Below are 27,557 nucleotides of genomic sequence, written 5' to 3' on the forward strand. Positions count from 1 at the left end.
GGCCCTGCGGTGGGAACATCAGGCAGCCGTGGCTCCGTATGGATTGAGTTTGAGCAGGGCCCACACATTATTCCATGCCTCCTGGGGACATGTTACAACCTTTTAGTTTTTGTAGGGGAAAACTCACTACTAATGAGGGAGTTGGTGAGGAATGGGCCCCAGCCATGAGCATTCCAGTGTGTAGGGTGTAATTTCTGGCTGCTTGCACCAGCCAGTGGCTTGCCAGTGATGCCAGCCCACAACTGCTGACTGTGAGGAGGAGACATACTCTCCTGCATCTCCATGAAACCAGAGAGGACAGGGTGAGGAAGCAGGAGAGACGCCCTGCTCTTCTCAGGAACACTGCGTTCGTGAACACCTACATAAACACTTAATAATGAGACCCAGTTGTGGACTTAACCGCATGCCTCATACACAAACCAGGCAGAGCATCTCTCTGCTTGGTACAATGTCAGGCTTTTTGTTTTTTAAATTTGAAATCATTAATATTAAATTTTGAGCAATGAATATTTGAATATTTTGAGCATTACTTTTTACCAGAGCATGAATAGAAGAGATGTGGGAGAGGAAGGCTAGCAAGCTCTTCTGGGCAGCCTTGCTTAGAGACAGCCCCTGGGCAATGAGCAGAATTCATAAGGTGCTTCCCTCAGCTGTGGGATGGCCTTCCTCCCTGGATGCTGTGTCTCAGCTGAGCGTACCTTCCTCTGGATACCTCACTTTGGCAGTGCATAGAGTTTGTTGCTTCTGGGATATACCTCGGAAGAGATGGTGTGTGGCTGGCAAGGCAGGGCAGGGCCATGCCTCCAGTGCCTGGAAGACGGAGTCAGGATTCCTAGGAACCAAAGCGAATCCCGGTGGCCACCTGGTGGAGGCTGGAGGGAGAGAGGGAATGGGTTGGTTTAAAGCGGTGAGAAGTGACAAGCTGCCCGCAGTCAGCAGGAGACCCGCTTGGCTCCTCTGTTCCTCTTTATCTTAACTTCAGAAGAAAATCAAGCTCTCTCCTTGTGAAGATGCCTCAGGAATGCCTAGAAATGAATAGTTGAGTGGCAGAAAAATAGCTCTGTCCAGCTCTCCACTGAAATTCTGCTATTCAGTTATGTAGATGATAGAAATGGTAAGAATGTGCATCTCTTATGATCTCAAAGAAGCGATTGTCATTTTAAGTGGAAGAGAGAGAAAAAAAAGCCCGTGGCCTGGAAAGACCTTCATTTCCCTGAATTGGCCTTTGTGAAACACTGCTCACCATAGCCGAGGGCCCCTCTGCGGCCGGATGCTGTATGCCTGTTGCCACCACCCAGGCTCTGCTTGTGTCTCAAGAATCCCGATGACTGTGGCCCCCCGGTGCCTCGGCACCTCCTCCAGCTGGCCAGACTGAGAGGTGCCTATCCAGCACCTAAGAGATTCTGCACAGACCCTTCCACTCTGTTGGCGCTGTCTTCTAGAGCAGGGCGATGTGTGGGGCTGGATGCCCCCTTCTCTCATTGTGCAATGTCATTGTAGCAGGGGGGATCTGAAACAGACAGATTTGGGTTGGAGTGCACTGCTGGCTTCCTCGGCAGGGTAGCAAGGTTCAAGCCTGCCGTCGGGGGTTGCTGAGAGCGGTGCCATGTGGAAGGTATCTGCCCTTGCTGGCGCCTGGTAGATGCAGGATAAGTGGATGTGGATGTGCAGTATATGTAGGGGCTGCTGTTGGCATGTGCTTGGTCTTCAGCACACATTGTAGAAGGTTTCCTGGGAGGACCCCATCTCAGGATGGCCGACATGTGCATTGAGTGTTGGTTTTTCCAGCTGAGCTCTAAAAGGATAACCTTCATTTTCTACATATTTTATATAGAAGAGACCTGTGCAGACGAACCTTCTACTGCCTGTGTCAGAGTCTCCAAACAGCAGAAGGCTGCCCTTGGTTGTTATTTATTTGGATTTTAGCTGTCAGATGTGCCTTTTTCTAGAAAAGCTACAATGACATTTCAGGGTGATGCAGGAGGAAAAAAACACCCAGGTAGCCTCTTTGGGTGTGCAATTTGTCACATACTTAATTCCTCGAGGTTTCCTAAAGCTAACGTAAAAATACCTCAGGAGGAAAAGAGGACCTTAAAGTAAAATCAAAATTAATTACTACTGTCCCAGTTGTACTTCTGGGGTGTTGCTTCTCCAGATGCTCCTCCAGATGCAGGGTGAGGCAGTGTGAGAAGATGAGAGGAGACTCACTTGCCTCCCTTCCCCCCATCCCCGTCTCCAGGTGAGGAATGCGATGCCAGTGCCAGGGTGGAGCACGCAGCTGCTGGGTGCAGTGTGTGGACGCTCGTTTTTCCAACTTCAGCACACCAGGCTCCTCAGCCCACTTCTGTTTGGAAAAACAGCGAGTCTAAAATTCTCCTCTTACTCCCATTGCCTGCGCAGGAGAGCACAGCCCCCTTGCACCCCTGCAGCCTGGAAGCTGGGGTTTCCCTCCTGGCCTGGGGAGAACTGGTTGGAGCAAAGCCCGTGTTCCCTCCACTGCCATCCACATGTGCCCAAAGTCTCAGTCCCGTGAGGCTTCTACACTTTATTTACCACAGGGAAGTAGAACCAAGACTTACAAAAAGAAAAGCTCTGAGGTATATCATAGTTGAAACAAAATGTAAGTGATCTTTTGTTCTACTTAGAAAAAACAAAAAAGTAGGCCCGGTGCGGTGACTCACTCCTATAGTCCCAGCACTTAGGGAAGCTGAGGTGGGAGGATCACTTGAGTCCAGGAATTTAAGGCCAGCCTGGGCAACATAGTGAGACCCAGTGTCTACCAAAAATTTTTAAAAATTAGCGGGGTGTGGTGGTGTACACTTGTCGTCCCAGCTACTCAGGAAGCTGAGGTGGGAGGATCGCTTGGGCCCAGGAGGTTGAGGCTGTGGTGAGCTATGATTGTGTCACTACTTCAGTCTGGGCAACAGAACGAGAGAGTCTGTCTCAAAAAAATAAAAATTAAAAATTGAAAAAATGTCATGCACGTTCAGCCCCCAAGTTTATAGAATATGCTGTGAGAAAACGTGCACCAGAATTCAGGGTTTATTCCCAGGGCCTGTGCCCTGCCCCAGGAGGGCCCCCCGCTCCCAGCCCCGGGTCCCTTGCGTGGGCGGCTGCAGGCCTGGCTGTAGCTACCAGCAGTCTTGGGCATGCACGGTGAGCCTGCCTGTGTTTTCCTGCCCATCCTTCCCACTGCGTGCCGTTTAGAAGCTCCTGCTTCATCCCCAGGGGCGTGTTGAGCTCATCCCCTTGCCCTCATCCTGTACACAGGGCCACGGTGCAGGGCATTGAAAAATGTGTAAAAGAAACCATTCGTTTCATCCTATGGCCAAACAGATGCCCTGGCTGTGGGTCCGAGCAGGCCTGGGGGCACATGAGGGGCTTCTGTAGGAATGCACCATGGAGGTATTTACTGAGGCATGCCCGGGGCATCCCACCACTTACTGGTTCATGTTCTGCGCCCTGATCACTTCCAGACAGAGCCTTTGGCATTCCAGAAAGGCAGCATTTCCATGGCTGTAATTATGTATAACTTTATACTCTAAATCCCCAGTTTTCCCCCTTTTTTTAAAATAAAGAGTAAATGTCTAGAAAAGAAATTCTGAGATGTAGTCTAGTTATCAGGGAACATTCTGGCTTGTCTGGGCAGTATCAAGTTGAGGTTACTATTACCCTAACCCACTCCCTCTTCTTCTTGGAAATGCCAGATTTTGGCCATGAAGGGGAGAGATTTTTTTGAAGCAATGATTCTGATTAGCTGAATGCCTATCAGCCTCACCAGGGAAGCTGGGTGACCCACTGTGCGAAGCCCTGGGTTAGCAGGCACATGGGGAACGTGTCCTCAGCCCCATCCAGGGGGCTCATTTGGCCACATCAGCCATGGAGCCACGGGATAGGGGGCCACCTGCAGGCCAGGTTTTTGTTACTTCCTTGGTGAATCTTGGAATTTCTATTAAATTTTCAGTAACATTTTGGGTATGCCCTTTAAATCATCAGAAAGTGTAATTAGAAATGTCTTTCCTGGCCGGGCGCAGTGGCTCACGCCTGTAATCCCAGCACTTTGGGAGACCGAGGTGGGTGGATCACGAGGTCAGGAGATCAAGACCATCCTGGCTAACATGGTGAAACTCCATCTCTACTAAAAATACAAAAAATTAGCCAGACATGGTGGCACGCGCCTGTAGTCCCAGCTACTCGGGAGGCTGAGGCGGGAGAATCACTTGAACCCAGGAGGTGGAGGTTGCAGTGAGCCGAGACCATGCCACTGCACTCTAGCCTGGGCAACAGAGCGAAACTCCATCTCAAAAAATAAAAAAGAAAAAAACTTCTTTCCTTTTATGCTGTTGAAAGAGTTCATGTTCTCATGTTCTAAAATCTTTAAGAAAAATGCCACAGGGGGCAATGTCCAAGCAGCGGCAGAGTGTGCTGCGACAGCCTCCCTCCCACTCTCTGTTTCTCCCCTTTGTGTATATTTGGATCTGGTCTTGTTTCTTACTCAGCGTGAGCCTCGGTTTCCTGGGCTGTCAGGTGGGGACCATCATTTGGACATCACAGGTGTTGTAGGATGAACAAAAATCCTGTGTTTTAACATGGGCAGCCCACAGGACAGTGCCCGGCACCTCAGTCTAGCTAAAGAGAGGGATATTCCTGTCTTTTCTGCCTCCTCAACAGGGAGGCCCACCCATGAAACATACACGACACCACAGAGACCTCCCAGAAGGTCTCTCAACTGCATGGACACATAGTTCTTCCAGCCAAGCAGGGGGATCCCAGCCAGGTCCCCACTGATCCAGTTTGCAAAAAGAGTAAGGGAAAGAGGACCTACCCAAGGTTATGAGTAGGCATAGACCTTTGTCCACCTGGCAGACGTTCTTGTCTTTCTTCTCCCTTTCTCCAGCCATCGCCATGTTGAAGGACAAGGAGCCGGGCTCATTCATCGTTCGAGACAGCCATTCCTTCCGAGGGGCCTATGGCCTGGCCATGAAGGTGGCCACACCCCCACCTTCAGTCCTGCAGCTGAACAAGAAAGGTAAGGTTCCCACTCCCTATTGATCTGTTCAGCTCATCCGCAGAGAAACTCTGTTGATTTATTTTTAGGCTAATAAAATAAAAGATGACTTTAACAATACTCACAAATTTTATTCTTAGTATTTATTTTTTCAGGTATATTTTACAAAGTTTCACCTTATTTAAGAAAGAACATAAATTTGTTAATTTTATTTTCTTCTGTTTCGTATAGGTAATCCATTTCATTGTTCAAAAATTAGAACCATAGGATAAGGCATCCACTAAGCCCGTTTTGCTTCCATTTCGGCTCCACCCCCCTCACCACCCTGTCACCTCCCATGACGAGGGAGTAGATTCGTGTGTGTCTTTTCACTGGTTACCTGTCCAAATGCAGGCAAATACACATTTTTATATGAAAACTAGCATACTGTGAGCACTATTCTTGTATCTATACCCAGTAGGGTATTTTTAGATGGATTAAAAGTGATACTAGAATAAGCCTAGACTCATGAGATGATCTCTAATGCAGGTAAAGGACTATGCCTGCCTGAATCCTTTTTGCATTAAAAGTTATGGCAAAAACCATAATGACTTTTGCACCAACCTGTAATAGAAGGATTTCTATTCCTTTGGGTATAATACCCAGTAAAGGGATTGCTGGGTACTGCCTCTAGGTCTTTGAGGAATCACCACACTGTCTTCCACAATGGTTGAACTATTTTACACTCTCACCAACAGTGCAAAAGCATTCCTTTTTCTCTACAACCTCACCAGCATCCACTGATCATATTTCTAAAATTGCTTGTAGCTGTCGTTCTCTTTGGAAGTTCTGGCTTTCCATCTTACGAAAATCCTGCAGCCAATTGATCCATTCTATTGTTGGTGGACACTTGATTTTCAGTTTATTCTTTTTTTTTTTCTCCCCCTGCCCTTTTTGCCCCATTATACTCATCTTTGTGTGCTACCATGCCGCAGACTAGACTAAGGAAAGGGAAGCTATTCTTTCACTCTGTCTTTCTCCCCAAATGGAAATTGTGGACTGAGGGGACATTGCAGGTCGTTCGTTCCCAGTAAGGACAACTTGACTTACTAGGAGTGGGGAAATCAGAAGCAGCTTGGATTTTAAACTCCTTGTGTTAATAAGTGAGACACCCACCTGGTTCACTCATGCTCTGTGCTTAATACCTGAGAGGATTTTTCCAAATGCTTGGATGAAACCTCCGCTTCATGCTTCCTGGAAAAAATTGCCTTGGAGTTACACCCTGTGGAATGTATGATTTGGCTGCCAGGAGGTCCAGCCTCAGGCAGGGCTGTAGCGTTTCCAGGAAACATAGATGGGTTCATTTTGGCACAGGGAAGGGGTGGGGAGTGAGGCTGGGAAAGACCCGGGGCTCAGTCAAAGCTCAGTCCCGAAGCCTGTGGATACTGACTGTCCTGAAGCGAAGTAGAGAGAAGGCGTTGTGTAGGGGAGAAAGAACAGATAATTCTTGAAAAGTAGAATCTTCTAGCATCCAGAATTCCAGCATAAGAAGCCCAACAAGATGCTATTTCTGAGTGGAGATAAGGGCTTTTGTAGTTGGAGAGCTGAATTAGGCCTGATTGTTGAGGACTGAAACTGAATAATGATGATGGTAGGAAAGAGGATTGCAGGACCAAGAGCATCTGGCGAGTCTGCAGAGATGAGAGATTTTTGGGAGAGCAGGAATGATGGATGGTTTAGGTTGGCTCCTTGGTTTCCGTGTAAAGTTTTAAAGCAAGGACAAATGACATTTCTGCATGCATTATCTTTTTGGAATCTAGATGAGAGTATATAACTGTTTTTACCTCTGTGCGTGCATCCTGCCTCTCTGACAGACTTTGGACTCAATCTTAAGATGAAAGGAACAAAATAGGGGATATTAGAATAGCAGACTTGAGGAAACCCAGCATTGTTGGTGGCCTCTGGGTGAAATCTTATCTGGCTGCTGTGTCTTCATCCTGCCCCTGGATTTGACATTCAGATTTCACAATCCAAGGACAGATTTGAGCAGAGTTTACCAGGTCATAAAGAGCCACAGCCATTCACCATACCACCTCCAGTAAACTGGAGATGGGACAGCTAGGGATGTTCTGGATGCTGTTCTCCAGAGAGCCCTGGCCAGAAGGACTTCCCACTGAGCCATTTCTCACAAGTGGAATCCAGACCCACGCTTGGTGTCCCCTTCAGTTTGGAAGCCAGGCATCATTTTCCTCCCACAACTGAATGGCAATATGTTCTTATCCCACTTTAATTCAACACAGCCTTTTATGGAATCCGGTCATTTCCTTTCCTGCAAGCTTTACTGCCCTTGTGAGATGCTGACACAGTGATATTTGTCATGTTTATAAACATCTTTTGGAAGCCTACTGTGGGCAAGGCACTGGGGACCAAGCCCAACTCCACTGGGTCTTGCTGCCAGGAGGTTTCCAACACCAGAAATATTAGAAGTTTAGGCAGACATGCCCCAGTGGAGGGTGATGAAGGAAGCCCTGGATCACAGAAATACAGCACACTGTGAAGGTCTGTTGGACTCATTAGCATAGGGCAGTGACTTCTTGTTCTTTTGGTTATGCTGTTTGTACTTTTCCACTCTCAGACAGTTTCGCCATTCAGTGGCTTTTTATGATGTGTTTTCTCTTTGGACTCATGGGCTGGCCTAAAGCAGATGTACTGTTTACTATTAATAGCAATGTGGTAGAGTGCTGCTCCAGTGCAGCTGAGTGCTTGCTTTCTGGAAGGTTTTACAGATCCAGGCTCCTGGTTAAATCCCACCCAGAAGACTGACCTCCTTCCAGCTCTTTTTAGCGATTCATTATAGATATCATTTTGTGTCTGAGCCTTTCTCACCTCTCCTCTTTGGGAGGGGATTCAGCTGGAGATTCATGATCCTCTTTCTTAGCTGCAAGCTCATTCCCTTCATTGGGGATTCTTGTAGAATGTTTGAGGGCCTCTCCCAGGGACCTCTCCAGCCCCCACACTGTCATTGCAAGGGTTCCCGCCCTGTATCTGGCCTAGCCTGTGCTCATCCAGCTGTCCTGCAGCCTGGCTACCATTCCTAGGATGAAGATGGTTCTTGGCAGCCTCTTTTGCAGTGGCTGGACTCATATTCAGAGAAGAGCCTTTTCAACTGTAGCTCCTGGCTTTTATGTTCTCTCTATTGAATTCTCCCGTGCTCCCATTTTCAAAAAATTCTTCTTTCTTTAAATTTCATGCCACAGCTGGAGATTTGGCCAATGAACTCGTCCGGCACTTTTTGATTGAGTGTACCCCGAAGGGAGTGCGGTTGAAAGGGTGCTCGAATGAACCATATTTCGGTGAGTTGCTTGAGAGGTTGCTGTCAATGTTCTGAACTCATGAGGCCTGGATTCCCTCTGCTCACTGACCTGAGATTTGGGACCATCACTCTTGTGGTGGTTTACTCATATTTCAGTCCCCAGTTCTGAAATCTCGCAGATCTGTATTATTATCTTTAAGATAAACTAGACTTGAAGGTGTTCTTAAAAGCTTTGTCAAAACCAAACAAATGAAAAGCACCATATCAGAAGTAAGAATTACAGACGTCAAAAAGATTCTGTCCTAGTTGGCAGGCAGATAAGTCCTGAGAAGGTTGGAGCTCCAGTGTGACCCTATCCCACAGCACAAGGAACAGCACAGAGCTCCCAACAGAGCACCCTCCCTTCCCTGCAAATTGGGAGCCTTCCCTACCTCATGAGCTTGTTGGAAAGATGACTTGAGCCATCCACACAAAGCACAGTGCAGCCTTAGGCATCATCGTTTAAATTAGAGCTTTGTTAAGAAGCATTGTGCAGGGGAAATATATACGGTTAACGTTGGAGTTGGCTTGATGTCAACCCTCCCGATTCAAGATCCGACAAACTGTATGCTTTAGTCTTTATAATTTGGTAATGATGCGTCCATGATAAGAATGATCAACAGTTCCATTTACTTACCTCCCAACTATCTTGTGGAACTTTATACTTCTTTGAAGTTTTACACAAAGCTGCACACTAATCTAACATACCAGTTGCTAAAAAGGTAAGGGCTCAGCCTTTGCATCCGTTTCATTCCAGCTGATAAATTGGCTGAGCACACAACACTTACAGCGGTTGTTGACTCTTGTTTGCTGTCTGTCCACTTTGCAGGGAGCCTGACAGCCTTGGTGTGCCAGCACTCCATCACGCCCTTGGCGTTGCCGTGCAAGCTGCTTATCCCAGAGAGAGGTAAGGGGTCCTCAGTGCTACTCAGGCTCTGTGTAGATTGTCTGCAGTCAAGGCCACCGGTTTTAGAGATCCTTAAAGATCCACTGAGAAAAATAATAAGACTGGAAGTTTTTTCATATTCTCTTGGTTGAACCCAAGAAAAGGCCAATGAGTTCATCCAAATCAAGGAGAGAAGAGGAGATTCTGTTTCACTGACAGCTCCCAGATAGCTTTACATCATGGATTTTGATGAAAGATTTCTATAGAGCAAAGATTCTGTAGTTTAAAAATATAAAACCCTCAGACAAAGAAGGCTTCAGGGTCATTGACATTTAATTTTTACGTTTCTACAAAATGGGCAAAATGTTGATGTTGTTGAACTTAGATGATGGATGCACTGTTCTTTTTACTTTTATGTTTGTTAAACAATATCCGTAATGAAATTAAATAACACCCACAGCATGTCAGGGCGATGTGACCGTGTGTCCCACTTTCCTGAGCAGTCACAACTTCACATAAAAATGGTCTAACTTAATATATAGGTAAATGTGATTTACTTTTCAAAGTGTCATTATTCATATGACTAATTCAGTGATTAGAAAAATATTTTGTTAGGCCTTGTCATCTCTACTTTTGTTCCGAGCGTGATCATGGTTTCTATGGGCTGGATTATTGTCCCAAAGAGAAACTCTTGACTGCAAAACCATTGCATGTCACCATCTAGGAATTCTGTCATCAAATTGTCTAACTTTGTCATGAGGATTCTTGGTCAGGAGCAGGACTCATTTCTGTATTTTCTTGCCCCTTCCTACAGATCCATTGGAGGAAATAGCAGAAAATTCTCCCCAAACCGCAGCCAATTCAGCGGCTGAGCTGTTGAAGCAGGGGGCAGGTCAGTAAATGCAGCTCCATTTCTACATCTGGTGACTGGGGAGAAAAAGGACTCACTGACAGAACTTCCTTTTGTGCTTTCAGTATTCAGGTTTCCTTTCTTTTCTGTGAGCCTTGAAGGAGGTTTCGTTTTATAGAAGCTTGCACATTGCTGGGGGGAGTGCAGTTGTTGAGACATCAACAAGGGCTTCATGGGCCAGTCTAACTCGAGCAAGACTAAATTCAGTGGAATAAATGTCAAGCCCTGGATTTAGTTTGGGGGCAAATATAGTAAGACAGGATGTGGGTGATCTGTCTCGGCAACTGTAAATGTAAAAATGTTCCAGAGACATGACTCAACAAGTCACTTGACATGAGTCAACGATTTGACCCACACTGCCAGCAACCCCAGTGAGACATGCAACACCCAAGAACCAGCTCGCCAGACAGAGCAGGCCACTTAAAAAAAATGTATTCAGAGTTTCTTTTTTAGAGCAGTGACAGATTCACAGCAAAATGGAGAAGAAGGTACAGAGATACACCATATACACACATAGCCTCCTTGCTGTCAACATCCACCAGCAAAGTGGTGCACATGTTACGGTTGATGAACCTGCATTAACACAGCCTGGTCACCTGAGTCCCCAGTTTAGGGACTTGATGTTTAGGTTCACCTTGATGTCATGCATTCTATGGGTTTGGACAAATGCATAATGACAGGTAATCACTGTTACAGCATCATAGTGAATAGTTTTATTGCCTTAAAAATCCTCTGTGCCCTTTCTATTCGTTCTCCCTCCCCCATCAACCCCAGGCAACCACTCATCTTTTTATTGTCTCCATATTTTCAACTTTTCCAGTATTGTCATATAGTTGAAACCATACAGTTCATAGCCTTTCGAGGTTGGCTCCTTTCACTCAGTAATAAGCATTTAAGTTTTTCCTCCATGTGTGTTTTTATGGCTTGATAGCTCATTTTTTTTAGCAGCGAATATTTCCTTGTCTGGATGTACCAGTTTAGTAACCCATTCACCTACTAAAGGACATCGTGGGTGCTTTCAGGTTTTGGCAGTAATGAATAACGCTGCTCTAAACACCCATGTGCAGGTTTTTGAGTGGATGTAAGTTTTCAACTCCTGTGCGTAGATACCAAGGAGCGCATTCCTGGATTGTATGGTAAGAGTGTGTTTAGTTTTATAAGGTAGAGGCAAACTGTCTTCCAATGTGGCTGTCCCATTTTGCATTCCCACTAGCAATGAATGCGAGTTCTTGTTGCCCCACATCCTCACCAGAATTTGGTGTTGCCAGTGTTCTGGATCGTGGCTTTTCTAATAATAGCATAGTGGTATCTCATTGTTTCTGATGACTTACGATGTGGAGCACCTTTTCAGATGCTTATTTACCATCTGTATATCTTCTTTGGTGAGGGGTCCATACAGGCCTTTGGCTTGTTTGTTTAATTGGGTTTTTGTTTTCTTATTGTTAAATTTTAGGAGTTCTTTGTGCATTTTAGACACTAGTCCTTTTGAAAATATTTTCTTCCATTTCATGGCTTGCCTTTTCATTCTTCTACAGAGCAGAAATTTTTAATTTTAATAAAATCAAGCTGATTGATTTCCTATTTTATGGATTGTGACTTTGGTATTGTATCTTAAAAAGTCACCACCAAACCCAAGGCCAGCTAGATTTTATAGTTTCAAATTTTACCTTTAAGTCTATGATCCATTTTAAGTTAATTTTTGTGAAGGAGATAAGGTCTGTGTCTTGATTCGTTTTTTATTTTTTTGCCTGCAGATGTCCAGTTGCTTCTGTACCACCAGTTGAAAAATCTGTCTTTTCACAGTTGTATTGCCTTTGCTCTTTTGTCTAAGATCAGTTAACTATATTCATGCCTGGGTCAACTTTCGAGTTCTTTAATTGACCTATTTGTTCTTTCACCAATATCGCATTTTCTTTATTGCTTTAGCTTTATAGTAATCCTGGAAGTCAAATAATGTCAGTCCTCCAACTTTGCTCTTTTCTTTCAGTATTGTGTTTGCTATTTTTGATCTTTTGCCTTTCTGTATTAATTGTAGAATCATTTTGTCAATATCCACAAAATAACTTGCTGGGATTTTTACTGAGATTGCATTGAATCTATAGATGAAGTTAGGAAGAACTGACATCTTGGCAGAAGTTGAGTCCTGCTGTCCATGAATATGGAATATCTCTCCATTTATTTAGTTTTTTGTATCTTTCATCAAAGTTTAATAGTGTTCCTCATATAGATCTTGTCTATAGTTTGTTAGATTTATATGTAAGTAGTTTTTGGGAGGTGCTACTGTAAATGGTATTATGTATTTAATTTCAAATTTTACTTGTTTATTGCTGGTCTGTAGGAAAGCAATTGACCATTTGTACATTAACCTTGTATCCAACAATCTTTCTGTAATTGCTTATTAGTTCCAGGCCAGGTTACTTTTGCAGCATTAGATGCAGTCCTAGTGGCCCCAGTTTCAGAAAGTTGTAAACAAACCACATACCACAGGGCTCTTGTGGTTCTGTGGCCGTGAGGGAGGGACATAGCTAGAGAGGACAGTGGAGCCTGCTGACTTTCAAACCTTGACTTTCAAAACCATTTTAAGTTTTTCATGCAAGGTAGGTGTTTATTGTCAGAAATGTTGGGGAGGGAATTTCTGAGTCTGGTAGAAGATTGGACTAGAAATATCTCCATTCTGTACCTCATACCTGCAGAGTAGTTTACAGGTGTAACTCCACAATGAAGGTGTATGTAATGTATAGGCATTTTCTTATTTCCTCTACAATTTGTGTTGTTCTTCAATGTAGCTTTTCTCTGTAAAATTATACATCACTGTGTCTGTTACCAAGCTAAAGTAAAATTACTCTGTTTTGAATGGAATTTTATAGTGTTTAAGTCACTTTAGACTCTCCTTATAGGTTAAGTTACCTGTGGCCAAAACAAAGGTGAAAATAGCTTGCCCCAAATTGCAAGTGTGCTAAAACTCGAAGCTCCAAAATGAAAAGTGTAGCTGTGGTCATGGGTTTCTGGCCATGTTCTGCCACTCAGGATTTTGATCTCTGGCAAATCACTTAGCCATGCAGACCTGAGGTTTATATCTGGTCAGTGGGCATAATAATATTTCTACACATAGCAGTTGAAAAGATTAAATGAATAGGACACTGAAAATGCCTTGGGAACATTTTTCTGGCCCAAGAGGAATGGCCTTTCCTGGGAAGCCGGCCTCACCCTTTCCCTTGTGAGGGGCCTGGGCCGCAGCCCCTAAATCTGTTTTAGGGTATCCCTGGAGCCCATCATTGTTCTTAGCTTTCTTCTGTTAAAGTAACAGTGGACCTTGTCTGTGGGTCCCAGTGAAGTGCCCAGGAGGATGCAGGAATTTACTGTAGACCTCCCTGATGAGCAGCTCACTCACTCTCAACTGAGGAGACAGGGCTACAAAACCAGCTCCACTCTGATGGATTTATTTGTTTCAGTTGCACCTTTTAAAAATGTATTTGAAATTTTGAAAACCTTTAATTAGTGGTTTTAAAATCACAACTTATGCATTGGCAGTATTCAAGAAAGCACAGAAGAACAGGGATAGCAACAGGCACAGAGCACTTGTCCTACCCAGCTTATTGGCTCCTCCCCTTCACCCACAGGTCATGTGGTGTAGTGTCCTGTCATCCTGTGTCATAGACAGAGGACCCAAGGTGACAGCTCTGGCTCCTGAATGGCAGATCTAGGCCTGGCGTTCAGCTCCCACGTCCAGCCATGCCCATATTGTCTCAGTGACACAGCCCTGCCTATTCAGCCCTATATGGTAGCACCAGGGCACACACAATTTCACTTTTCTCCTTAAGCTTCTTAGTTATCCTGCATTCACCCAGTAAGTGTGGAATTAATAAATGAATTGAATGAATTTAGTTTATCATAACAGTGCATCCTAATAGCACTTGTTTTTAGATATTAAAACTTTCTCTTCTATCCTGACTTACCATTTTTAAGTGCACTTCCATCTTTTAAAATTACATATGAAATGTATCAATAACTCCAAATGTTTTTTTAAGGATGGGTCTTCTTAGAGTCAAGACTTCATTCAGAACTTGAGTTTGTATCTGATCATCTGAGTTGGGCATTTATATATGAAGCTTAAATTATGACTGCCTTGAGCTTCTTTCCTTTAAAAATCTCATGTCTAAAACACATTGAGAGCTGTGAATGTCTGCTGTCCATTACATTAACCGCGATTCCAAGCCACGGAACCAGGACAGCAGATCTGTCACCAGAGGAGTGAGGCTGTCACAGTGACCACCCCTCAGCTAGTGTCGTCTTCACCTGAAGGATTGGCTGCAGGTGTTTAGAATCAGTGCAGAACAACCACTGTAGCAAGACAGTGGAACTATTGCAATCTCTGATGACCTCCAACAATTTAGTGAGTTTTCTTTCCTAAACTTTCTTTCCTAAACTGTTGTCCTAATTCACTTAGAGTCCTAGACTCCTGGATGTGCAATGTTCTTTGAGATGATCATGTCCAATTTCCCCATTATAAAGATTCAGGAAGTTGAAACTCAGAAATATTAGCAGTCAGACAACTCACAAAGATGGGAATAAACTTGTAATGCTCTCCAGTTTAATCCCCTTTTTTTTATATATTAAGGCCATTATGCCTTTGTTCCAATCTCTAAAACAATTTCTATTTGTGTTTTAAGCCTCGGTTCTTAATTGTTTCTTGTTGAAGCAGAGGAATATAATATAATCCTGAAAAGAAAGACTTACTTCTTTTCAGTAGCCTTCTAATAGATTTCCCAGAAATGTTGCAGTTGCATTTTTTAGCATATGGTAGGTATACTTTTTTTTTTTATAGAGTTGTATATGTTCTTTAAGTTTTAAAAATGGAAAATAAAAGAAAAGGAAAAATGAATTACTCATAGATCTGTTGCCCCTATGCAGCCCGTGAATATTGGGATGAAGGGTGGACAGCAGGTAAAGTGTTCTCCAGCCCAAAGACCACTCCTGATGTCAACCAGATCCAACCCTATGCTGCCTTTTTCCTTGTACTTGGGGTCATGCTGCCTGTACGATTCTTTTCTCTTCTCTTAGCATAATAAGTTTACCCATGGTTTTTACAAACATACTGCAGGTCTCATTTTTTCATGGCTACACAGTAGTCCATCACATAATTCACCTCCTTATGGATGTTCATTTACCATGTTTCTAATTTTTAATACCACAGACAATGCTTAAAGGACCATCTTTCTGCATTATTTATTTTTTCTGAATTCTGGATTGTTGCCGTAGGACAAATTCCCACATGTGGGCCTCAGACTTTTGTTCTGTGTTATCAAGTCCCTTTCCCAGAGTAGCCTAGCAATTGACAGAGCTCCATGCCATGGGTCTGGTGGGTGCCTTCCTGGTAACTCTCACTGGGCACTGAATCTTCACCTCTGGCCAAGAGCACTTGTCAAGTGGCATTGGACGGTCTTGGGTCAGGTGCAGTTGGACAATCATAGGCAGGCACAGGCATGCCTTTTCTTTGCTGGAGAGAGGCTCTGGGGCACTTGGTGTCAGTTGGTTGACGTGTGCTCCACAGAACAGCCTCCCTAGTGGCAGCATTTTCTTCTCTGCTTTGAGGAGTGATGACATAGCTCCTGCACTTGGGGAGAGAGATTCCCCAAACAGCAGACTGCTACCAAACTCTAGCCATCAAGACTGCCCCTCATCAGAAAGCCATCTGTGACTCCTTGAAGAGAGCATGGGTCTGGGTTGTGGCAGCTGTGGTTCTGTGTGAACTGATTGAGATTGTGCCAATTTTGTGGAATTTTCCTAGTAGTTAGGTCAAAATTTCCCCTTTTTTCTCTCTTTCGTAACTGCGTGATCAGCATGACAGTAATGCTAATAAAATCAAAGGCAGACTGTCCCTCTCGTGAAGTCTGTTTTGAATTCTCCAGGCTCCCTCGCAGCTCCTGTCTGATGCACACATGCTTTTCATTTTCCCGTTCTAATCATAGCAGACGTGGTTTTTATTCTGCTTTCCCCGCTGATTGCTGATGACGTCTTTCCATGCTGCCATGTGATTTTCCTGGTTACCGCTTGCTGGTTGCTTGGTATTCCACCGAGGGGGCCTAATTTTACCCCTCTCTCATTTCTAATGTGTTTCTGGTTTTTCCCATTATAATGAATATGTGGCACAAATGTCTTTCCCTGCAGGTTAGCTATCCCATGTGGTTGTAGAATATTTCCTTTCTCATTCTCCTCAGAAGGAGGACCTCTAGGTTACTTCGAGGCATTTCAGATCCACCTGATAAATATTGCCAAGTATACTAATCTGTTCTCATGATGCTAATACAGACATGTCCGAGACTGGGTAATTTATAAAGAAAAAGAGGTTTAATGGACTCACAGTTTCACATGGCTGGGGAGGCCTCATGATCATGGTAGAAGGCAAAGGAAGAGCAAAGGCACATCTTACATGTGGCAGGCAAGAGAGTATGTGCAGGGGAACTGCCCTTTATAAGATAGATCATCAGATCTCATGAGACTTACTATCACGAGAACAGCGTGGGAAAAACCCACCCCCATGATTCAGTTACCTCCCACCAGGTCGCTTCCACCACACGTGGGGATTATGGGAGCTACAATTCAAGATGAGATTTGGGTGGGGACACAGCCAAACCATATCACTAAGTGATCATCAAAAATAATGGGCTCAATTCCTCAGAGTGTCTTCAGCTATAAATACTATGGTCTTTGCTGTGGAGGGAAAGGATAGTCCAGTAACTCATAAGTCACCCTGCACTGTGACACCCAGGGACATCCTAGCCCATCTGTGGGCTTGTGTGTCAGTGCACCCTGCGGCACACCTGCCAGCTCACCTTCCAGTGCACCTGCCAACACATCTGGCAGAATATCTACCAACATACCTGCCAGACCACCTGCCAGCACATCTGTCTGTGCACCTGCCAACAAACCTGCCAATAGGCATGGCCCTTGCTGGTTCTGAAAAGTCAGACTTAAAGGCAAAGAGAAGATGGAGCTGCCCCCTAGGGCTGCCTCCCCCAGGAGGACACAGCCGAGGGAGACAACACCACCCAGCGCGTACCATGCATCAGAGTGTTGAGATGTGTTGCTGTAGACTTTGGGGAAGCACTTTTTTTCTGTTAAGTGAAACTTTAGAGGCCTTTAACCATGGAATTAAGACACCCACATACTCACATAGAGGGACTTGTATACAGCAGACAGGAGGCGAGTGAGTGAGGGCAGTTCTGTTCCTCAGGAGGAAGCCTACTCAGCCTTTGGGCAGGAGAGGCCCTGGTTTCCTTCAGTGAATGAGATTCAAGCTAAGCCTGGATGTCTAGGAACACCTCAGTTTCACTCATGCCCCAAAGTCACACGTGCACTTGTGCTTGAACTGCAGGGTCACAGGGTAGAAGGGAGAGAAGGGTTGTTATAGAGTCCAGTTGTTTTTCTTCTCCCAAGAGGAGATGGTCAGGGACAAGACCCACAGCCCTCCCTTGGCAGCATGGGGAGCCAGGACATAGGCGAAGCTGGGCCACTTTTGGCTCTTTCCAGCCTGTTCTCTGAGCTCACTTCAAGCCATTCCTTCTCTCGACATCCAGGATTTGAGGACATATGCCTCACGGATGTTTCTCAGAGGCCTCTGGGCTCCTTACCTATAACAGTAGTTGGGTTTTGTGCTAATGTGACTGTTGTCCAGACCCACCCTGAGACCTGAGAAGGTGCCTTGGGCTCCACCTGGGACACGAGGGTTTAATACAGCTGCAGAGTGAATAGAAAGCTCCCTCTGGCTGGTGGGAAGGCAAAGCCACACCAGGCAGGTCTGCTTTGCTCTAGTAACTCCCTTATTCTCTGCCTTGACATGGGAGCAAGTGCATCCTTGGAGCACTCACTATTCATGTTTTCAGAATTAGGGGCAAAGGCCATCTGCCCTACATGCACCCAGCACAGGACACATGCGCAAGTCGTTCATAAACCCACAGTCTGCACATCAGCAACTGCCTGTGTGTTAACAGGACACACCTGTCCCAATAGTTGCAACTAACATGTGTCTCCTTTGGTGTCTTCCAGCCTGCAACGTGTGGTACTTGAACTCTGTAGAGATGGAGTCCCTCACTGGCCACCAGGCGATCCAGAAGGCCCTGAGCATCACCCTGGTCCAGGAGCCACCACCTGTGTCCACAGTTGTGCACTTCAAGGTGTCAGCCCAGGGCATCACCCTGACAGACAATCAGAGGAAGTGAGTGCCTAGAGGGAGGCAGGAGCTGTCCAGCAGGGGCGGGGCTGTCACCTTCCTCTTGCTCTTCCCTAGTGTGAGTAGTCATCCAGGTAAATCATTAGCTGTCCTGAGGTCATGAGTCACCCAGGGTCTGTCTAGGCATTTTTCTCTCATTAAATACATCCTGGAACTCTTAGCATTTGTTCTGAAGGCTGTTTTTCTTAGAAATCAGTAAACTAAAATAAAAAAAGACATTTGGCGTTTTAAAATTACACACATACACACATAATTGCAAATGCAAAAAATCTTTTAACTCAGTTCTTTAAAAACACTCTGATACTATGATCAGAGTCCATTGATCTGGGAACTTATTGCTTTAACAGAGGGTCATTTCCTTTCAGGTGAGAGTATGACCTTGATATGTTTCCGTTGGCCAATTTCAAATGACTTAATGCCTGAGCTGTTACTGAGCCAGTTACGCTGGAGCAGGTGTTCTCGATGTGGATCTTTACTGAATGTCCAGCACAAGCATGGAACAGAGCAGCCACAGGGCTGTTCCTCTCTCCCTCCCTCCAGAATGCCATCTCCGAGTGCAGCCTGTGGCCTAGGAACAGAGCATTCCAGATGCAATTATTTTGTATTGTGCGGTTGAGGAGGCACGTTGGCATTAACCATGGCAGCAGCATGATGGCAGAAGCCATCACAGCAGACAGGCCGGCAGGGGACACTCAGACCAGCCTGGCTGCTTTCCCAGGATGCTCCCCGAGCAGGGCCCCCATGCTTCTCTGTGGTGCCCATGTCCCCAGAAGCAAGACATTTTCTTCATCTGCCCAAAGCACCTGGGAGGTTGAAGGCAGGATCTTCCCCTCCGTAACTTCAGGAATAAGTGAGTTTAGGCAGGTTTTGCTCATCACCCTTCACCTGCTAAAAAAAAAAATGAGCACAAAGCAGGACATGGGTTTTGCTGGTCAGACCCATTCATTGTCCCTGACACTGACCAGTAGGTGACCCTAGGCAAGGTCCCAATGCTTGATGCTCTCGTATTTCAATCCTGCACCAAAATACCTGTTTCAAGGTTTAGTGTCTCAAATGAAAAGGGCACTCAGCAAGTGCTCTGTGTGGCACACGCAGGGACAGGGTCAGGGGTGTGGCTCAGCCCCACCGTGTTCTCAGGGTCAGGGTCACAGGCAAGGCTCAGCTTCATGGTGGACTCAGGGTCAGGGACATAGCCCGGCTGTATGGTGGACTCATGGTCAGGTTCAGGGGGCATAGCTTTGCTGTTTGGTGGACTCAGGGTCAGAGTCAGGGTTGTGCCTTGGCTTTATGGTAGACTTAGGGTCAGGGGCATGGCTCATCTGCATGGTGGACTCAGGGTCAGGGGCATGGCTCAGCTGCATGGCTCACCCAGGGTCCCAGCTGGGTATGGCTCAGCTGCATGGTGGACTCAGGGTCAGTGTCAGGCATAACTCAGTTACATGGTGGACTCAGGGTCAGGGGCATGGCTGGGCTACATGGCTCACTCAGGGTTCCTGTTGGGTGTGGCTCAGCTGCACAGTGGACTCAGAGTCAGTGTCAGGGGCATAGCGGAGCTACATGGTGGACTTAGGGTCTGGGATGTGGATCAGCTACCTGGTGGGCTCAGGGTCAGGCTTGGCATGGCCAGGCTGCTTGGTGGACTCAGGCTTACAGTCAGGAGGATGGCTAGACTGCTTAGTGGACTGAGGGTGAGGGTCAGGGGCATGGCTAGGCTGCATGGTGGATTCAGGGTCTGGAGGCATAGCTTGGCGACATGGTAGACTCAGGGTCAGGGTTGGGCTCCTTAAGGACCCTCACAATGTTGACTGTTCTCTCCTCCCCGCTGCCCTTGGAAGATCTGTTATTTCTTCACAGGATCTGTTCTATGTGCCCTTGTCAGAGGTATCTTTTTTCTGTGTCTCTTTAGTTTCCCTGTGTTCTTTATATTCCCTGGAGATGGGTCATGTCCACATCAGTTCAGATCTTTCATATTGTAAGAGATAGAGTTTGAGTTCAGACTGGCTAATTCTAGACAAAAGGGGGATCTTCTCACCAACAATCAGCCTTAAAAGGCACCTGTTTGAGAGGGGCTGCAGGTGGCGGCAGGGTCACCTTGAATTGAAGTACACCCAGGCTCTGCCTCTGCCCTTGCCTATCTCCTGGACTCTCTCTCCATCTCCGGATGAGCTTTACCCTGTGCCAGTGCAGAGTCATTCCCAGAAGGAGAGGGGTGACCCCAAAGCCAGCTAGACTGGCCCAGCCTGGACACAGCAGAGTGTTGAGTTGGGCATCCTCTGGGGACCACGTGGACTGGGTGGATAGCACTCTTGGAAGGAAGGGCTGGGCAGGTGAGCCAGAGGAGGATGCTCCAGGTGGTCATGTTAGTGACTAAGGGCTGTCAGGTGAGCCTGGAAGGAGGTCTCTATGGGGGTCGTGTCAGTGACCGTGTGGAATCCTTCCCTAAGGAATATTCCGTGCACAGCACTTTATTGTTCACTCAGTGCTCTCAGACCTGTGACTGCATCTGACTTGGGCGTCTGTCCTATGGAAGAGGTGGGCTGGTAACATGATCCACTTTTCACAGGTGAGGAAACCGAGCCTCGGAGCCTGGAGGCTGTTAGTGGTTTCCCCACGATCCTGCAGCCAGCAGTGTCTGGCAGGGCCAGAGGTGCTTCCTTGTGTCCATCTCATACCCCACCAGCTTTTCCAGTTTGTTAGGGCTTTTTTTTTTTTTTTTTTTGAGATGGAATCTCACTCTATCACCCAAGCTGGAGTGCAGTGGAGCGATCTCAGCCCACTGCAACCTCTGCCTCCCAGGTTCAAGCAATTCTCCTGTTTCCGCCTCCCAAGTAGCTGGAATTACAGGCACATGTCACCATGCCCGGCTAATTTTTGTATTTTTAGTAGAGACGGGGTTTCGCATGTTGGCAAGGCTGGTCTTGAACTCCTGACCTCAGGTGATCCACCCGCCTCAGCCTCCCAAAGTGCTGGGATTGCAGGCGTGAGCCACTGCGCCCGGCTTGTTAGGGCTTCTTGACCTGATTCCCACCTTCCACACGGCTGACAGTTTCAGCCTGTGTGGTGCTTCCGTCTACTGGTAACAACTGTTCTGCCCAACTTCATGACATCTGTTGATTTTGAATGAGCACACACTTTCTTCTCTCCAAGTGATGAGTAAAAGTATAAAATGTTTTCTGCTGGAAGAATCTTCATGTATGGGAGAGCCCGCCCAGTGCATCCCCCGTCACCCAAAAGCCCTAGTAACAGGAGCCATCCTCTCTCCCCCGTGTCCCAACAGGCTCTTCTTCCGGAGGCATTACCCGGTGAACAGTGTGATTTTCTGTGCCTTGGACCCACAAGACAGGAAGTAAGAAATTTGCATTTTTATTGAGCAAGGAGTATACTTAATTCTATCCTTTAATTTAAAAAATTAACCTCTCTTTTTCTCTTTAATTTGCAAGGTGGATCAAAGATGGACTTTCCTCAAAGTAAGTTGCTGAGATTTCTTTACATTCACTCCTTGTCTACAGTTATACTACAAAGATGAATTCTCTTCCAGATTTCCCTAGGGGATGCCTTATAAGAAAATGACTACACTGTGCCAATTTATTTTAAAAAAGAAAAAAGTAAAAGTGTTCTCATTATGGACAAGGATCTGGATGCTGTTAACTTTTCTGCCGGCTGTTGGCTGGATGTGCAATATTTACATGTGTTGTATAACACTGTGGCATAGATACAGGGAGATGGATGGCACAGCCTTTTTGGCCATTTGGGAATGCATGGGCTCAGCAGTGCTGAAGTCTGCACAGCTAGAAGGAATTGCTCCCAGTGTGCACGTGTGTGGATGAAGCGGGTGTTCCAAATTTACCAAATGCAAGGGAGGAGGGCCTTCATCACAGCGTTGCTCCACAGTCAGTCCAGGCAGCTGTTAGAGGTCCCTCTTTTTTCTTTTCTTTTTCTTTTTTTTTTTTTTTTGAGACAGAGTTTTGCTCTTTTTGCCCAGGCTGGAGTGCAGTGGCACGATCTTGGCTCACTGCAACCTCTGCCTCCCGGGTTCAAGTGATTCTCCTGCCTCAGCCTCCCAAATAGCTGGGATTACAGACGTCCGTCACCAGGCCCAGCTAATTTTTTGTATTTAGTAGAGACGGGGTTTCACCATGTTGGTCAGGCTGGTCTTGAACTCCTGACCTCAGGTGATCCACCTGCCTCCCAAAGTGCTGGGATTAAAGGTGTGAGCCACTGTGCCCGGCTTAGAGTTCCCTCTTTATAAGCACACCTTTCCCTGGCTCCCTGAGTACCGTGGCCTTGCTTGGCCTGGGCTCATTCCTGGCCCAGTGTTCCCGTCAGGGCCAGCTGAGGGACCTCGTCCTAATCTCCCACTTGGAGGCACAATGGGCCGCATCCCCCCCAGCCTGGTTTCCTCGGCATAACCCGGATTTAATGACCACAGTGCCTGATCACAGGCATCCTTCCCTGGAATCCCGTTTTCAAATGGCTTGTCTGTCCAGGAAGTTGCTCAGTGCATGCGTTAGCAGAAGCGGGAAGAAGGAGAAGAGACCCTGGTACTGACGATCTGGGCTTCCCCGGTGGGGACTGTGTTCTGGGCACACTCCCACTCTGGCTGGTAGCGGAAACACGGGCTTTCATGTGCTTGGAATTTGTGACTGTATTGGGGTTACTTGAGTGTCATTGACTGGTCCCTTCATGATGTGAAAACTGCTAAATTTAAACAAAAAAAAAATCCTTCATTTTTCTAAGAAAGAGAAGAAAGTCCTTTGCCCAGGACTTGGATAGGGATAATGGTCATTATTGTGTGAAGTGCAGGACTCATAAAAGCCTATTAAGATAATGGCTCTAATTCTTCTAAGAAAAATAATTTGATGGGCTGTTCTTTTTAAACAGCTCCCTGAACTCTATGTAGTTTGTAATGCAGGCTTCCAAGGCCCGAGAGGAGCACCTAGTGTATTTCCCCTTCCGTCCCGGTGGGTGGGAGTGTCGAAGTCCAGACAGGACTGGCATTCTGGCATCATCTCAGGAGCTCCTGAGTCCCTTGCCGCTCGCCTTGCAGACTGTGGTCCAGTATGTCAGGACGGGGCCTCAGGAATCTGCAGGGACAGGTGCCCAGGAGATTCTGGCCCTGGCATGGGGAAGCATCTATAGAGGAAGTTGAGCCTCCGCTTTGATTCAGGTCCTAACCTGGGGCTGTGGGCAGGGCACTCACCTCTCAGCCTTAGGGTCCTCACTGCAGAGCTAGAGTCAGACATCCCATCGGTAGGTCTGTGAAGGCTGGAGGTAAAGCACATGAATAGGTGGCCAGCAGGGTGCTGGGCACGTGGTAGATTTTTGATAGGTGCCACTTAAAATTCCTCCTGACAGTGCCACTGGCAGCTGGAGGAAGTAGAAGCTTGGTACTTTGTGGGACACTGACCACTCTGACTGGACTTTCCTTTGGCAGAGTCTTTGGATTCGTGGCCCGGAAGCAGGGCAGTGCCACGGATAATGTGTGCCACCTGTTTGCAGAGCATGACCCTGAGCAGCCTGCCAGTGCCATCGTCAACTTTGTATCAAAGGTCATGATTGGCTCCCCAAAGAAGGTCTGAGAGCCCCCCTCCCACCCTGGACCCACCGATGCCTCTCTAAGCCCTGGAGACAGCCGTGGGGTGAGGGTGGGGCCCCCACTTTTTACCAAACTAGTAACCCTGACATTCCAGGCCCAGGAGGGGAAAAAGGACCTTCCAGCTCTGCAAAAACAAGAACAAACAACATCACCGTGAATTGGCCTTTCCTGAAAGTGACTTATCTGACACATCTCTGTAGCCACATGCTTTTTGGGTAGAAGAAGCTGGGCATGGGGGCACCCCACCCCCTAGGGTCCCCATGGGAAAGGGACATGCAAGGAAACAGCACAGAACACGAGGTTGTCCCCACGTCCCTGGCACACCAGCATTCCGAGGGATGAGGAATCCCCAGCCCTTGAGGCAGAGGTGCTGAGTGACTGCCATGCTTCGCCCGTCCGCATGGGCGCTTCTGTCCAGCTGCACCCGAGGCCGGGGGTTTCCCTCACCTTGGTCTTCCCAAGATGGAGATGCTAATGAAACTGAGAAGGGGGCGTATGTTTGACGAAGGTTTGTGCAAGTCAGGCCTTTCTGGAACACAGCGGGGCCTACAATGAGGGGCCTTTGCGATGGGCTGTGAGGATGGGGGTGGTGGGAAGAATTGGCCACATTAGAGACCCCACCCCACCCCACCATGGTGAGTGCTCTGTGCCTCCCGCTCACCCGTGGCAAGCTGGGCGAGCTGGGTGAGCTGGGCTGGGGAGAGCCTGTGAGGACCCTGAGAGGAGAAATGAGAAGAAGGAACAAAAATATCATTTCTATGTAATTTATATTTTACTTATACCAAATTATTTATGATAACTTGCCATTGCTATACTGTACCAGTGTCAAATGCTGCAGGCTGCCAAGCTGTGATTTTGTGAGGCTTGTCCCCATGTAGGATGCACCGCAGGCTCCTGGTCACTGAAAGTGTGCAGTGGACTGTGGGTCTCCCATGTGCGGTGCTGCCCAAAGGTGGCTTTGCCTCAAGCAGCCTACCCTGACGTTTTACTCATTGGGATGTTTTTCCCCAATTGTGGATGACTTCCTTTCTGATGGAGAGAGTCCAGGAGGGATGGAAAATGCCTGGATTTAAACTCAGCATCCCCCACACGGGCTTTTCGATCATCTTCAGTCCTGAAGCTGCACGACCTGAAGTTCCCCTGCATTTACCAGCCCTCTTCGTGCTGCTCCTTGCCACCCTGGGGTCCCTGCTGGGGACCGTGTGTGGTTGTGGCATGTGTGAGCAGAAGGGAGGATGAGGAAAAAGAGACGAAACCCCGGTACTGACAAGCTGTTTTTGAGTGCCACTGTTTGCCGCCATCTAAGCCACTGAATCAAGTGTATTTCAGGCTTATTTCAACATTCCAATGCCCTGGTTTTCCTGCTTGAATCTGTCCGTGGTCAAAGGTTTGGGGGAATTTGTGACCCTGGAACATCCCCAGAGTGAAAGATGGGGCTGGGCCACATCAGAATAAGGCCTTGGCCCCATCCTATCACAGCCTAGGTGCTCTGCAGGCGCGCTGACTGTCCTGATTGCGATCCAGCCCGAAATTCCCTCCTCTGCTTTCAAAAGTCAAGTCCCTCAGTCTTAGGCCACACTGGTGTCACAAGCTCCTGTCAGGGAGCTGGGGTTTGGGAATGTGCTTTGTGAACTCTGCTTTAAAGGGAGGGGCCGAGGAATACTTAGCAACAGGCAGAGTTGGAAGCAGCCAAATCACAGTGGGTGTTGTGTGTGCGTGTGTGCGTGCGTGTATGCGTGTGTGAAAGCAGGTGGACCATTCCACTTTAGCTCCTATTGATGCACCAAACCAAGTGCCTCATTTCTGTGCCAAATGTTTGCCTTGGTCGTTGTGGACCTCCTCCTCTAACGTGCGGTGGCGTGACTGTTGGGAGGTGCTGGCATTTTCAGCAGATCCTCATGTGTTGACCCTGATGTCTTTGGCAGAGGCCTCTAGCATCTCGGTTTTTCATCCACTGCAGGAATGTGGCCACAGGGAGCAGAGGTTTGTACTTTCCCCAAGAGGTCCTCATCCTGAGACGGTCTCTACCCATGTTTAACCCAAAAAGTGCAGGCCAGGTCCCTTATCCTTCTGATGAAGGATGAGAGAGCTCATTTAGAAGTCAGAGCAAACTAGGGTCTCAGTATTGAGAAACACAGCCTGCCAGGGAATCACAGAGACATCGGGGTGCCCACGATGGCCCTCATGAAGCCATGCCTTGACGGCATTCAGGAAGCCGTGCAAACGTGCTTTTTGAACTCATTGGCCAGGTGTGATTTTTACACAAGGTAAACGTGGTCAAGGGCATCGGGGAATTTGCTCCAAGCAGATAGCTCCCTCTGAGGAACCAAAGGAAGCAAGTTTCCACGATTTCTGAAGAGCTGGTATAGGAAGTTTCTTTCTTCCTTTTGTGTTACATTTGCATTAGACAGAACAAGCTGTGTGTTATCACAGATTGTACTGTGGGCTCAGAAACCGTGAGAGAGCCCCCACCGTGGACACCGGCTCTAGGGCCACAGGAAAAGGAACGTTTCCAGGCATCTTGTCTCCAGGGCTCCCGCTGGACAGGCGCATACTGCCCTGGGGAGTAAATGCGGAGAGTTCACGAACTGTGCCCAACGCATGTTATAGCCAGGGTCCTACTAACTACTCAGTAAAAGAACGTATTGTATTCCTCCAGTGTTAAGCTATAGCCATGTTAAAAGTCACTGTGCATTTATTCTCAGCATCAAATACCTTGTAATGTCTTCTCTGCCTTACTTGTTAGTGCATATTTTTACTTTTCTGATACTGTAAAGAATATATCCAGTATGTAAATGAATGTTCTATAAATCCTTTGTATAGTCATTTTCTCTGCTCTTTAAATATCATCTCTATTCAGAGTATAATAAAATTATGAACTTGGTAAGCCTCCGTGAGACGGTATTTGTGTACCCTGAAGTATGTTTGTGTGTGTTTGCACATGTATGTATGCGTGTGCTTGGGTGCACTTTTGTGTATGTGTCTCTGCACACGTGTGCATGTGCTTGCACAGATGTATCTTTGTCCACACGTGTCTGTGCATCTGCGTGTGTGCTTGTTCATGAATATGTGTCTGTGTGTTTACCAATCAGTGGATACAGTTATAAAGTCACAAATGTTTTGCCGTCAGGAATATATTAAGATTTCTGCCCAGAGACCTTTGAAATGTTATATTCAAAGATCTTTGAAGATTAACCACAATGCAGTGTTGATAATGGGTCCTGACATGTTTTTGATGTTGCTATGAATACCCCTACACACACACTGGCTGCAGAAACACACCCCTGAAGTGGGCCAGCTCCTGAAGGACCTCCCAGTGTCTATTGAAGTGGGCACTAAAACTGAATATTGAGACTCTGGTGGATTCACTTACAGATCAACAGATGCTGCAGACAGCCAGTGTCACCCGCCTCTTCTGTTCCCCCAGCCAAGACTCCTCCCTCCCCACCTTAAGGGAGTTTGCCTTTTTCTACTGACTCTCTGCCCTCTTGGGCCTGTCCCCTCCCTCCTGAGTCAGGTGACGGGACACAGGACCCCATCTAATCTCATTCCCTCAGATCCAAACCAGAAAAGAAGCAATGCTTTGGGCTCATTTG

General features: G+C 46.8%; 1 protein-coding gene across 7 annotated transcripts in view; it reads left to right on the plus strand.

The window, feature by feature from the left end:
• Nucleotides 1-26,845, plus strand: part of TNS3 (tensin 3) — a 314,080-nt gene extending 287,235 nt beyond the window's left edge. For all 7 annotated transcript variants that reach the window (XM_055293200.2, XM_055293206.2, XM_063609575.1 and 4 more), the window contains 8 exons: nt 4,898-5,029; nt 8,245-8,340; nt 9,169-9,246; nt 10,040-10,117; nt 18,182-18,350; nt 21,643-21,711; nt 21,806-21,832; nt 23,800-26,845. In XM_055293200.2, the coding sequence (XP_055149175.1) occupies nt 4,898-5,029; nt 8,245-8,340; nt 9,169-9,246; nt 10,040-10,117; nt 18,182-18,350; nt 21,643-21,711; nt 21,806-21,832; nt 23,800-23,944 (794 nt within the window). In that variant the 3' untranslated portion in view covers nt 23,945-26,845. The remainder of the gene's footprint in view (nt 1-4,897; nt 5,030-8,244; nt 8,341-9,168; nt 9,247-10,039; nt 10,118-18,181; nt 18,351-21,642; nt 21,712-21,805; nt 21,833-23,799) is intronic.
• Nucleotides 26,846-27,557: the final 712 nt, after the last annotated feature.

The sequence above is a fragment of the Symphalangus syndactylus genome, chromosome 9 (assembly GCF_028878055.3).
Source record: "Symphalangus syndactylus isolate Jambi chromosome 9, NHGRI_mSymSyn1-v2.1_pri, whole genome shotgun sequence".
Classification (NCBI taxonomy): Eukaryota; Metazoa; Chordata; class Mammalia; order Primates; family Hylobatidae; genus Symphalangus; species Symphalangus syndactylus.